At 37.3% G+C, this 13405-nt stretch overlaps 1 protein-coding gene across 5 annotated transcripts in view; it reads left to right on the top strand.

Annotated features, from left to right (window-relative positions):
* Nucleotides 1-13166, top strand: part of LOC18424397 (uncharacterized) — a 29834-nt gene extending 16668 nt beyond the window's left edge. The window contains exons 2-6 of one of the 5 annotated variants that reach the window (XR_016040138.1): nt 169-430; nt 1213-1271; nt 9295-9362; nt 10806-10877; nt 12753-13166. Coding sequence is in view for 2 of the 5 variants with exons in the window: in XM_006828984.4 (XP_006829047.1) it covers nt 169-430; nt 9295-9362; nt 12753-13046 (624 nt within the window). In the remaining 3 variants the exon portion in view is untranslated. The remainder of the gene's footprint in view (nt 1-168; nt 431-1212; nt 1272-9294; nt 9363-10805; nt 10878-12752) is intronic. The other 4 variants (XR_016040139.1, XR_016040137.1, XM_020661470.2 and 1 more) reach the window with 4 other exon arrangements.
* Nucleotides 13167-13405: the final 239 nt, after the last annotated feature.

The following is a 13405-nucleotide window of genomic DNA, read 5'->3' as shown; positions in this document are numbered from 1 at the left end:
TGTGTTTTCCTGATTCTTGTATGATGTCCTTTGTTGTATGTGAATTGATTGTGAATATCATAATACTTCTGTGTCAATTAATTGTCAACAAGTTTGCTATATTGAATAATGTTTCCTCTATACTTACTTTTAAGTTTATGCCATAGATTGTATTCCTGTTTGTTGCAGGTATATGGAGATGAGGAATGGTCCTTTGGATTTTGTGAAAATGGCAGTGGAGTATTTAGTTGCCCCCCATGTAAAAATCCTATGTACGCATATCGTGAAAGCATTGCCCTTGGTGAAACAGGGTTTTCAATCTCCAAGGTCAACCAGATACTGAGGGAGCTTAGTAGGGAATGGCCTGGAAATTCCTACGACCTTTTGTCTAGAAACTGCAATCACTTCTGTGATCAATTATGTGAGAGGCTCGGTGTACCTAAACTTCCTGGTAATTTGCATTTTTGGATATCAAATAATGTATGCTATAACTTCTACAGCTGAGAAATTGTTTATATGTTTCATGTTCTTGTTACATAGTTTCGTGCATATTTTTTCTCCAATGATAATATTTTAATAAACAGAATGTCAATTTGGCATGTGGTTCTCTTTTTGTCTTTCTGAAATTTTCTATGATTTATATTCATTTAAATGACTCTGAAGTTACAGATTTTTTAACTTCTATGGGATAATCTTCAAAAAGAAAATTACAAGCAAAAGAAGTTACAAAAAGTAACTTTTGTGGGAAATAAGGTTCCACTTGTTGGCCCAAACGACAACTTCCCATAGTAATCTTCTTCCATGCTGCAAATTTTACCGGAAAGGCAGAAGGGGAGATTGGAGCTTGATAGAAGTGGGTAGACAAAGAGAATGCTGGTGCAGATGATGGCTTGGCTTTTGGGAGATAAATGTAGAGAAGAGGGACTTGAAGAAGAGCAAAAGGATTTGAAATTAAATTACAACTATAAAATTGTGAAGTTTGGACAACTTCTGAGGACTATGGGGTGGCTGGTCGATGGATCACATCATGGTTTCCTACTTCTGAGAGTTCTATAATTTTGTATCGTATTGTTTGTGCATGTATAGTCACTTTTTTTATGCTCTTCTTTTATTCATGGATAGGAAAATGATTCTTTATGCATAGTTATTATATGCTTTGCTTTTCATTTAAATTTTTAATGCTTGGTTATTTCCATAGGAATCTAGTTTCTAATGTTCTGAATGTGTTGGAAGTTTCTAAAGTAGGTGGGGGCCAGGATTTCTAGATGAATTGACTCACCTTTATTAACATGGTATGTATGCTATTGCCACCTCGTATATGCTCATGATGGGATATATCTTCTGAAGGTCTGATTTTCGGTTTTGTATCAAACCTAGATCTGAATAGTTTTCTCTCCAGTTGGAAAGATTTTCGGATGTCTACCCAAAAAAAAAAAGATTTTCGGATGTACCTTTTCATTTGTGTTGTCAGGCAAGAAAACTTTGCCTGAGACACATTTCTGCGTGGTATTTTTTTTGTTTATCGTTGACTGTAAAACAGCGTATGGGTGTGCGTCATTCTAGTTTACAAGTATTTTGGGGGTTGTATGAAAATTGAGACTAAATGTGAAGTTGTGCTTGTCTATGTGTTCAAGTCCTATGGCTTGTTTATGTGTTTCACTTCCTGGAAAATTTGTGTGCATGGATATGTCAGAATCGCAACACTGGTAATATTTGAAAGTCATTCTAGGCTGTCACCTGTTCTCTCCAGTGGTCATCTTGGACCAGCATAATGGTTTATGCCTTAAGGTGATATCAGATTAAGACAGAGGGACGCCGTGAATTTGAAGGTGATGTCGGATTGTTGATATTGTCATTCATGGCAGAGGCGACATCTTGAACTTGTTTGGAGCATTTGACCTGTTTAACTCCCTAATTGCTGGATCCAATAGAAAAGGAAATTCAAGTACGTCCCATATGTGCAATTAGAATAACTTTTTATCATGGTCTTACTTTATCAGTCATGGCTTTACGGATGGGAAAATGACATTGCTATTGATTATTTTGTATCACTTATGGAGAGTAGGATGTCAAACTTTCTTATTACTTCATGGCTTTGGAGATCCATGGAGCCCCATATTAGTGACTTGGGTGACTAGGAGACTGACTTCGATGGTAAACCTTCTTTTCTTTTTTTTTCTTTTGGAAAGGCAGTACACATGGCATTGGCATCAACTATATGCAGTTATGGCCTCAGCTCCTCTTATAGACAACAGAATTAGGATACCTTGTCCCCTTAAAATGCATTGTTGTAGCTAGGTTGTGATGCACATTTCTGTGTGCCTGTTTCCCTTTGGAGAGGAGCAAACATACAGTAGTGTATTGTCATTCAGTTAAAGAAATGTTGGTTGTTGACTAATCAAGGTGTTGTACACTGGATTTCACAAATTTGATTGGCCGATGTGCTTATCATCATATAAAAGGTGAAAGGATGCTTAACAAAAAGGTTGAGTTGGAAGAACTTTTATAAAGTTCGATTGTTTGAACCATTTTCAACCACGTTTGAGATATTAGTGGTTTGAATTGTCGAAATTCTATTCCTTAATGGTGTTTACTTTGTTATATTTATTAGGCCTGTCCCTATAAATGGCATTTTAATCTTTTCTTCTATTGGATTGGTAAATAGTATTTATAAAAATGTTTGATTATGTGGATGATGATTTGTTCTTTTCTCAAGTCCCTTGCATTCTTTGACCGTTGGATCAGCATATGGATCCTTAAATCATATCAAGGTGTTCTTAGCTTTGTTGATTTGGTGGTTATAGGTCAATCAAGTCAAGGTTGCATTGATCTTGTGCCTCTCTTTTAACAATCTATTTGTCTGGGGTGTTTTTTTCGGTTTACGCCGGGGCCTAGCCTTATGTAGCTTTATTGGATTAAAAGGAAACATTTGTGGGCATTACTCTAGCTTCCGGTTTTTATTGCAATTAGGAAATACTAGGGACTTCTTTAGCTTGGAGCACCAGTTCAAGCCTTGGATTAGTTGATTCTTGCATGTAGTGCTGAACTTTATTTTGTTTCGGTCATTCTTTGTCAATATTTTGAGCTGTTCTTAACTTTTCAAGATCAAAAGCATGCTGATTAGGAGTTTGGTCCTCTACACTCACCTGACCATTAGCCTTTGAGAGTAGCCAAGGGTCTCTTGCTGACACAAGGTGTTCAAATGTTAGAAATATTGCAAATGGAGTAAGAGAGGTGTTGAGCTTAGGTTTAGGAGCGGGGGGCAATGGAGATGCAGAGTGAGGGAGAATAAGGAAACCTATTAGTCCTATAAGGATTTATTTATTTGGAGAAGGCAAATCTGTGTCCTAGAGGAGAATTGAGCAAATGGAAGCAGAAGCACATATATTGGAGATCAGAAAGAAGGTGAGCTGGGGGTAAAATGAGGGAAACTTTGAGGAGAAAGGAGGATCAAGGAGTGCAAATAGCAATGTGGATGGGAAGAACTTTGCCGGGATCATTAAGATCTAAGTTTTTTTTTTTGGGGTAAAATTATATTTGTAAGGTGATTGAAACTTTGAAATGAATGAAGCCAACTTGGACACTTCTTCTATCTAAGTTCTAAATATTGAAGACATGGATAATAGACAATGGGAAGTTTGGTTGTAGCACCACTTGACCCTCAGCTACCGGTCTAGGTTTCCATTCCCACTGATGCATTCGAAAACCGTTAATTGTTTCTAAAAACGGGTAGGGGCCTGTTATTCCCCACTGATCTACCCAAGAAAAAGTGTGGAATGATCGTGTTGCTCGGGATTTTGGAGGAGAACCAAATTCTCTTCCAATATGGGAAGGGGTAAAAGTATGCTGGTTTTGATTCTGAGACGGTTTGGAGATGATATAAGAACAGGTTAGGGAGTTAGGTTGGTTGGAGGGAAGTTTCTAAAAGTGCGGAAGAAGAGTAGAAATGGCAAGTTTGGTAACATATGTATGTTTGATTTATGATTTTGTAGTATTTTTTTTAGTATGTGATATATTTTATTCCTTGGTTGTTTATTGTGAGGGTGGCTATTTTGGTTTCTGATCTGGGTCCGGTCAACTATGACTGCAACTATATTTTGCATATGTTCTCTTTGTGTGCATCTTAAGTATAGACATGCCCATCAAGTTCATATCTTCATGTTTATATGCACCCACATACAAATTATACGTGTCTATGCATATATGCACAGCCACCCTGAGTGCATGTGTTTGCAGAGACAAATTTGTGTGCATAATGCATAAATGTATTTTGAACATGTGCACGCATGCGCATGTGCTTTTATGCATGAAAATTTTTTTTGGTAAAAAATACCCCTTCATATTTCTTAAAAAGATAATTTAAGAAAAAGTCTATCGTCTTTCTCTTTCCTCCCATTACAAATCCACATCTTTCCCTCATCTTCTATCTCACTTCCCTCTCTCTCCCGCCATCTCCACCCTTAACTCTCTCTTCATCTCCGTCCTCTCTCTCTATCTCTGGCCCTCCCTCTCTCTCTCTCTCTCTCTCTCTCCATCTCTGGCTCTGTCTCTCTCTTTCTCCATCTGTTCATGAAGTACTTCATTAAATTTAGCAAGAAGAAAAAAATCCTTAAATCTTGTATTAATGTTCACGAAGTGCTCTTTCTGATTCCTTTTTCTCAAGAGGGTTTCATCACAAGTCTGTTGTACTTGAACCTGAGAGTTGAAGTTAGAATTGGGTGCTCTGATCTTTTTCAAAAAAAAAAGAAACAAATAACCACCCAAAAGGTAAAATCCAAACTTCCTGGTACTAACCATTACTAACCATTACTTAGTAATCAGAGAGAGAAAACCATTGAATTCAAACTGTTATTCTAATGAATGAGATAGAAACTGTGGAGAAGAAGAAACCAGAGGGCCCATCAGATGTCTACAAAACTTTTTCTTGTGCTTAAATGCTAGGGCTTTGTTTCTTTCCGCCCAGCAAGCTTGATTCACTTCTGGTTTTTTTAGCACTAGCCATATGAGCAGGCTCAAGCTCAATCCAGCAAACCCAAACCCCTGAAGCAGCGAGCATACTGAATCTCTCCATGAGCGAGGCCTTTTGTTGAGTCCACCAAAACAAATCCTCTTCATGCCTCTGCAAGTCTTTTTGTTAGTCCCTCTGGTTATCTTCATCAATCTTGTATTCGATCTCACCTCAACTTTTTACCCACTTCAATGTTGAGCTACCTCTGTCACTGTTGCCATTTCTTCATCTGCTACCAGGCCGTGCACACACACACACACACACACACACACACACACACACACACACAGAGAAGAGGGAGGGTAGACTTTTTTTCTTCGATTATCATCTTAAGAATAAAAGGTTATTTTCTTGTTTGTGGGGTTTTTGGAGGGAGAGCGTAGGATTGGGGGATTTATGTTTGCTCCCAAAGCTTCTTTTTGCTTTGTTTTGTTTTTTTTTGGGTGCGGCGCAGGGGTTTGCTTCTAGCAAAATTTTCAGCTTTGGGTCATCATCATCATCATGGCCTTTTCCCATCTATTTGGGTCTGCTACATGAATCACGGTCTGTCATTCTGTTCTATTAAGGGTCATATGCTCAGTAAGGCCATAAGTCCTCACTACTTCTAACCATGTCCTTTTGGGCCTACCCGTTGCCTTTTTTGTGCCTTCCACTTGAACTAACTTGTACCTCCAAACAGGTGTTGTACTGGGTTTGCTGCACATGATCAGCCCACCTAAGTTTACTTTCTCTCATCTTATCACCAATTGGAGCTATACCTATGTTCTTCAGGTTATATTCATTTCAAATTCTATCCCTTCTTGCCTTGACTCTCATCCATCTCAACATCCTCATCTCAGTGATACTCATCCTATGTGTATATTGTTTCTTAACCGCCCAACATTTCATCCCATAAAGCAAAACGGGTCTCACTGCTATACTATAGAACTTGCCCTTCAGCTTCATTGGTATATGCAGTGATTACTTAAAACTCTGGCTGCACATCTCCACTTCGCCCTACCCTTCTCTAATTTTATCTGCGATATTTTCTTCAATCTCTCCATTTTCCTGGATCTTCGACCCAAGAAATTGAAAGTGCGCTCGTTTTGGTATTTTTTGGCCGTCAATCTTAACTACTTCTTCGTCTCTACTCCTATTATTATTACTAAACTTGCATTCTATATATTCTATCTTAGTTTGATTAATTTTAAAATCTTTAGATTCTAGAGCATCCCTCCAAATTTTTTAGCTTTGAGTTACAATGTGAATCTCTCTTGGGCCCTTCATGTACAATTTTTAACCAAAAAATTGTCTCGTTGTGGGCATGTTCTGTATGGACTTGCTCGCCATATATGTACATCCCTGTTTATATACCACAAAGACAAAAGCATTGATGTCCGTGCATATATGCACAGCCACCCACTGATGCATGTGTTTGAACCAGTGTTTTAAAAGTTGGCGAGTCGCAACGGACTCGGCCGAGTTGGCACTGGAATCGGTAACCCCATGCCGATTACTGTGTAAAACTAGGAACCGCCCCGTTCTAGAGTAGAATTGCCGGTTCTGAATAGTGAACCGCTCGTGTGATGTCATAAACCGGCGAGAACCGCCCCCTGTACGGCCGTATGACGTCATAGATAGGCTGTGGCTGACGTCACAATGCTGTGTGTGTGTAGAAATCTCACATTGTGAGCTCGTGCTTTGAACGTGGTTCCCGCCTCAAGCTATTCTTCACGAGCAAGGCTATTGCAATTCTTTATATACGCATTGTTCGTCCCACCTCTCTTCGATGTGGGACAATTTTCAATGCCCAACGTTGAGATCTTACTTTAATATATTGAATTATTATTGAAAAAGATACAATATGCGGCGGCGTGGTAAGTTGGTTATCACGTTGGATCCTCATTAGGAGGTCTCAGGTTCGAGCCTTTGGGTTGTGCTGTGTTTAACGTTTTACTTTTGTGTTTTACTTTTGTTTTAAATAATGTCATAAAAAATAATATAAAGAAAATAATGTTATAAAAAAAAAATAAAGAGGAAGAAAATAATGTCATTAAAAAAAAAAGAGGAAAAAAAGCGTTTTATTTTTATCTTCCAAAAAAAATATAGGGAAAAAAATAATGTCATCAAAAAAATAAAAGGAAAAAGTAAAATAAAAGATAATACAACAAGCATTTCTTGTCAAAAAAACAATTTATCTTCCAAACAAAATAAAAAGAAAAATAAAATAAAAGATAATACAACAATTTGAGATTTTAGTGGTCATTTTTTCATCGATTTAATCCATTCTTTATTGTAGTCCATGTATGATTATATATTTATCTATGATGATTCTATGATTTTTCTTTTATGTGATGCAAATTTAATGGTTAACATAAGTTCATATAGGGAAAGAACATCGCAATATTCATAAATTGATGAAAAAAATGAAAGTTAATAATGTAGTTACCCCATTTTTTATTGGATTCCTAAAAAACAAGATTTATAATGAAATTTAATAAGTTTTTTGGATTTTTTTAAGGCTTAATTGGACCGATTCGGTCGATTCCCAATCCGGATCGCTGATTCAGCGATCCGGATGGGTTTTGGGGAGATTGATCTGGGGCACCGATCCGTTTTTTAAACCACTGGTTTGAACACATGCACTCTCACAGCCACCCACCGGTGAGAAATCTTAGGATTTTGTTTTCTACTTCAGATTGAGTGATGTTATTTTGACTTGGTTGTCATCTAGCATGGAATGACTTCTGAAACTTCTAGTGGTTATTGGGATTAAGTGTGTTGTATGGCAGTCCTGCACCCGATTTGTGACACCATGGTTCTGGAATGGAACTGTGGGTGGAATGTGCTCCCATGAATTTGGGATCTTGATCCCAACGCTGGCGGGATTTAGATGCCATCAAGCTGCTGAAACGTATATGATGGCAATCCCATAACTCCTTAGATAGTGATCCTAAGGCTATGACACTTGAAAGGAGTTCCCATATATTTTCCGCTAGTGACCGCATTCTGGTTGCTATGTATCTTAATCCTTGAAGGATTGGACATTTTCTTATTGGGATTGCTCGTGTTTGATGATGGTGTGGTTTAGCCATCTCTCTCTCTCTCTCTCTCACACACACACACACACACACACACATCCAATCTGCACAAGTGAGGCCTTGGTCTATTTGGTGCACCCTCTTTACGATGCGTCCTTCTGCCTATGTGAACCAGATTTTACAAATGCTATGTCAGGAGTTTTAGCGTTTATGTTAGCCCTCTCCATCATCTCTTCTGCCCTATGGCTTCACACTCCCTCTCTCTCCATCCCCTTTACTTAGAACCTTCACCTCCTTCGCTTCTCTTGTTCTCCTTGCACTTTTTTGTTTCCTATACTCTTTGCCCCTAATTTGAGAGATGAGATGCAGGGAAGGGGGAAGGTTGGATGGTCAAGCAAAACCATATCACACAGAGAGACAAACGTGTTGGTCAGCCTGTGTTTGTTATTGGGACAAACATCAATGGTTCAAACACTTGACTGCCTTACATAAACAGGTCTTTAACAAAATGACCACCTTTTCCATTTTGCTTTCCAGGCTTAGGTTTTAAGTTAGTTTCTATTTTCTTTGATGTTCGATGTTAATGCCTCTGTATTTGCAAGCTGCTTATAATTGGTTAGGGAACTGTTCCAAAACAAACTTGCTGTCACCGATCCAAAATGAAAATCAATGAAGTTCAATGCTAGTTATCTTTTATGCTGGTTATCCATGTCTAATCTCTATGTTTTAGGAATGGAGTGTTTAGACATGTTGGCTCTGTGTCTTTGTTAGCATGTTATTCCTAAAAGACGGAAGTTGTGCAATGTTCTTGTTGGTATACTTGCTGACTCATAAAATACTGCTGATAAAATAAAATTTCAAAGCGAAGTCTTGGAAGTTATTAAAGTTCAAATTGTTGTTGGAACATTTTTTATTTGCAAATGTTATTGGGAATATCTCGAAAATAATAATAATGAGGCACAGTACCCTGTAACACATTGAAAAGGTCACATGCAAAGATCTCACAAAAATGTTTCCTACTGAATTTAACATGCAATCAGTATCTAGTGGAGCCCTTTTGTAATTCAGTGTAGTGGTCACTAATGCCCTGGGTTGAGTGTTGTAATATGATGGGATGCATTGTGGAGTTTCAAATTTAATCCTGTGGCTTTTTAGTATTTATATCTTAATGAATCTGTTGCACTTCATTCTACTAGCTAATTGTAGCATTCTATTGTAGGATTACATTAATTATTCATGTGGGTTTCCCTTTGGGATACTTCTTAAACATATGTGTGGCATTAACAGCTTGGGTTAATCGCTTTGCCAATGCTGGTGATGCTGCTATGGAGGTTGCTGGAAATACGGCATTACGGGTAAAATCTCTTTCTAATGTTTTTGATTATGGAAATGCTTGCCTTGGAATGTCTAAATGTTATGTAAATGTGAAATTTCAGGACATTATAATTGTTTCGTAACTCAGTTCTTAAAGAGTTCTGTTACCTTTGTGTTCATGTAATTTGCTTTCCTGTGATTTGACATGCTGAATTTGTGGAGAAAGAATATAAATTTCTAAAAAAAAAAAGGAAACTAAATGGATAATGATGAAGCAGACATGCTGACAAATGAAAAGAAACGTACACCCCACTCATGAAGTGGTGATGAATTTGGGATTGTAGCCTGGACATTTTGTCTTAAGATGTTATTGTTTGGTGTTTTTGTTGCATTAACACCTCATGCTCAATACAGTTAGTCATTTGGAGAAAAATTATCAAATTTTTTGATTCATGTACATTTTAATACTTGTGACCTGTTTTCTTTCGAAGTTAAGTAGCGTATGTATTTTTTTTTTTTTTTTTAATGTTTAACCTTCTTAAATGAACTTATCAACCTTTTGGATATTGCTATTAGTATTCTAGTTCTATTGAAGAAGAAATTACTGAGTTTCGGAATGTTTTATCTAATCCTTTGTGAAATGCATTATGATGCAAATGGTTTGGGAGTATTTGCTTGTAGCTTGGCTTACATATTGGTACAATACCGTGATGTGGGACTTTCTACAGTGCAATGGAGCTTAAAATTACTTAATACTTATATTGTATGACATGCAGTACTGAGCTCGCTCTCTCCCTCTCAATCACACACACACGTGCGCAAGCGTGCTCTTGCTAATCCATGAGCGCCGCGCCCCCCTTGCACACATGCACTCACACACACAGAGACAGCAAAATACATACGAGAAATACTGGATTAATTATTGCTTTTGGAGGTGGAAGCAGGGGATCATTGCTTGCTAGGAGTTCCCATGTAATAAATATATAAAACAGGAGATTTGTTTTTTAAATGGAAGATCAATTGTTATTTTTTAATAATATTTAAATTTTAATTAACTTTAAAAACTATTTGTATACTTACAAATAAATTCCCTCAAATTTGGTGGGTCAAAATTCTACACCATTTGTGATCAAAGTTGGATCCGCCGTTCTCTACATTCAAAACGATTTTGGATGAATGTCAAAACTCTCTTTTTCATTAACGTGGATTTGAGAGTTTTATTTGCCTCTGAGAAATTTACAGAATGTGGATTTGAGTAATTTTTGTTTATTATTGATATAGAAATTTACAGAATGTGGATTTGAGTAATTTTTGTTTATTATTGATATAGAAATTTACAGAATGTGGATTTGAGTAATTTTTGTTTATTATTGATATAGATTTGTGGAGTTTTTGATTGACATGCATTTTATTTCTTCTTTCCTTAAAAGATTATCATAATATTGATGTATTTACCTGTTAACCAACACTTATTGAATTTGTAGATCCGCTCCCCTGGGGATAGAGTTCCCGGAGGAGGTTTGCCACCCCTTTTAGCAGATCCCAATAAGTAAGAGGTAAACCTTCTTAGAAAGGAAATTTACAAAATGGCCTTTTCCGATTAAGTACAATATAAGTGCATGACAAAGAATATTCTATCAATGGTGGATCTGTATTTGGGCATTTGAGAGCATGACATGTTTCTATGGAGGTGCAAGAGTCTAGGTTGGGTGATGTATTTCTCTCTGCAGTATTGCACGTGCTAATGCTTAGTTGGGGGTATTGAGTTGGGGTCTCTGTGGGACCCATGCTGTGTATTGGGCATGCAAGACTTTTGTAAAAATGCAATATCACCCACTCATGGGTGATATTGCATACCCCATTTTTCAAAGGGAAAAATTTATATAGAGCTGAGGCTCGAAACAATCAAATTGGAGCCTACCACAAAAATTTCACTAGAAGAGGTTGTTTTGATGCCCAAATATCCTCAAATTGATCATCTTGACATCAAGATGCATGGACATGAGAAAAAAATGGATTTCAAGTTTTGGAAATAGTGTATTTTGTAACGCATTTTTAGATCGTCAATTTTCAAGATTTTCAAGTTGTCATAGATCTGTCAATCTATACTTTTTTTGAAGTTTTAAACTTTATAAATAAAGATAAACTTATATTTTAAGGCTGTCACAAAGATTTCCAATACTGAAACCACATTTCTCAACACTATTTGAAGGTAGGCTCTAATTTGATTGTTTAGAGCCTAGGCTCCATCAAAATATGCTATTCTTAATGCTTTATCAACGGCATTAACAAATATTGAAGCTTTTAAACTACAACTGCTATTTTTAGCTTAATAATTGGCGCTACCAATGTATGTAGTAGATAACATCTCGGAGACCACTTCTCAATCATCTAAGCCAGAAGCTTACACAATTCCATCTTTATTTGCTAGATATCATCATTAGGCACTCCTCCGGAGATATTTTAATGGTGATACAGATTCTAAGTCTCCATGTAATTTCTGTGTTGAATCTCCATGACATGGTGTCAATGTGAAGCTCTATGATATTTAATTTCTGTTAGTTATTTCTAAAAATACAAATCAGCAAACTAGATTGGCTCCTTTATGTGGCTCATGAAGATGTGTTAGCGAAAATACTTAATGAAACAGCTAGAAAAAATTTTCTTCAGGGAGGGCGATGGCGACACCTTGTTATGGATGCTAATAATATAGTTGGACGGTTAAGTTTCAAATGCTAGGGCTTGGCCGATCTACAAGAAGATTGACATTCACTATGTTGGATTCTCAAAGGAAATCTGGGAGGCCAAACATCTGATGTCCAAACTTAAAGAACTTGTTCAGTTTAGGCCAGGCTTTCATGCTGAGTTAATGCAAGACTTCTCACATATGGAAGTATAAGCGTTCACTCAACAAATGCATGGCTATTATGCTTAGGCTTTGCTCTAGGCGTATGTTACAAGGTTTTCCTAACCTTGATAAGGCTAAAAAACATTAGAAACTCCATATGATGTTAACCTCCTTCCAATCACTTTTTACCTTTTCTCGGGTTAACATTTAACAGAGACAAATCCATTGCAGGCTAACAGATCTAGTTGAATATCCACATTACTTCACATTTATTTTGGGATCGTGGAATCATGTATTGTTCTACCACAGAGAATCTTTTGTGTGTCTCTTATTTCCTCGCATTAGCCCCTGAATTTCTAAATAAGCTGCAGTCTTGCTTGAACTCCTAAATATAAGCAAGGTAAAAGAGAAACCATTACAGTCTTTACATTTGATGATTAATCAACTCAAACCCATGTCACGTTATATTCCTTTTGCTTTTTATATCTTTTCTTTATTGGTTTGCTTCATAAAGTGCCTCTTTGTGATGTAATGGCGTATTTGGTTAATTACCAAATACTTGGCCCTGGTTATTATTTTGCAGCTAAGGCAAGCAAAGACAGAGATAGTATCTGCCAGCAAAGTTGCCTACCGCTTCCTTGCTACCATTACCTCTGGCTCGCAATCCTCTCCATCCCCTGACTCCTCTCCTAGTGCATCCACCTCTAACAGGGGAAGCCCTAGGTTCCAAGCCTCTTGGTTTAGGAACCTCCTCCCTGCTCCTGGAGTGAAATTATCAGGTAATCCTGAGATTCCAGACGACGATGATGGAAGACCTAGACAACAGACACCAGAACAACTTCAACAATCAGAAGAACACAATTTTCGTCGTACTTGACATGTTTTCATGAGATTTGTATTGTAAAATGTGTATTAGTCAAGAAACCATAGCTCATGAACAAGGATTCACTATCGGAACTGTAAAATCATTTTTCCTTGCATATTCTTTTGTGAGAAATTGAAATGTGTCCAATGATATGTTACATAGAGAGAGAGAGAGAGAGAGAGAGAGAGAGAGAGAGAGAGAGAGAGAGAGAGAGAGAGGTTTTTGGGGTAGGCTTCTTGCTAATGGGATGTATATGCTGCATTCTTTGCTCTGGAAAGCGCCGACATGATTGAGTGGAACGCATTTGCAGCTATTTGTGACTTTATCTGGCCTCTCTTGGGCAGAGGCTTTCTATTTGGAAGACCCATCTC

This window comes from Amborella trichopoda, chromosome 9 (genome assembly GCF_054954075.1).
Source record: "Amborella trichopoda isolate Santa Cruz 75 chromosome 9, AtrichopodaSantaCruz75HAP2 v2.0, whole genome shotgun sequence".
Classification (NCBI taxonomy): Eukaryota; Viridiplantae; Streptophyta; class Magnoliopsida; order Amborellales; family Amborellaceae; genus Amborella; species Amborella trichopoda.
Note: the sequence above shows the minus strand (reverse complement) of the source record. Positions and strands in the feature narration are given on the sequence as shown.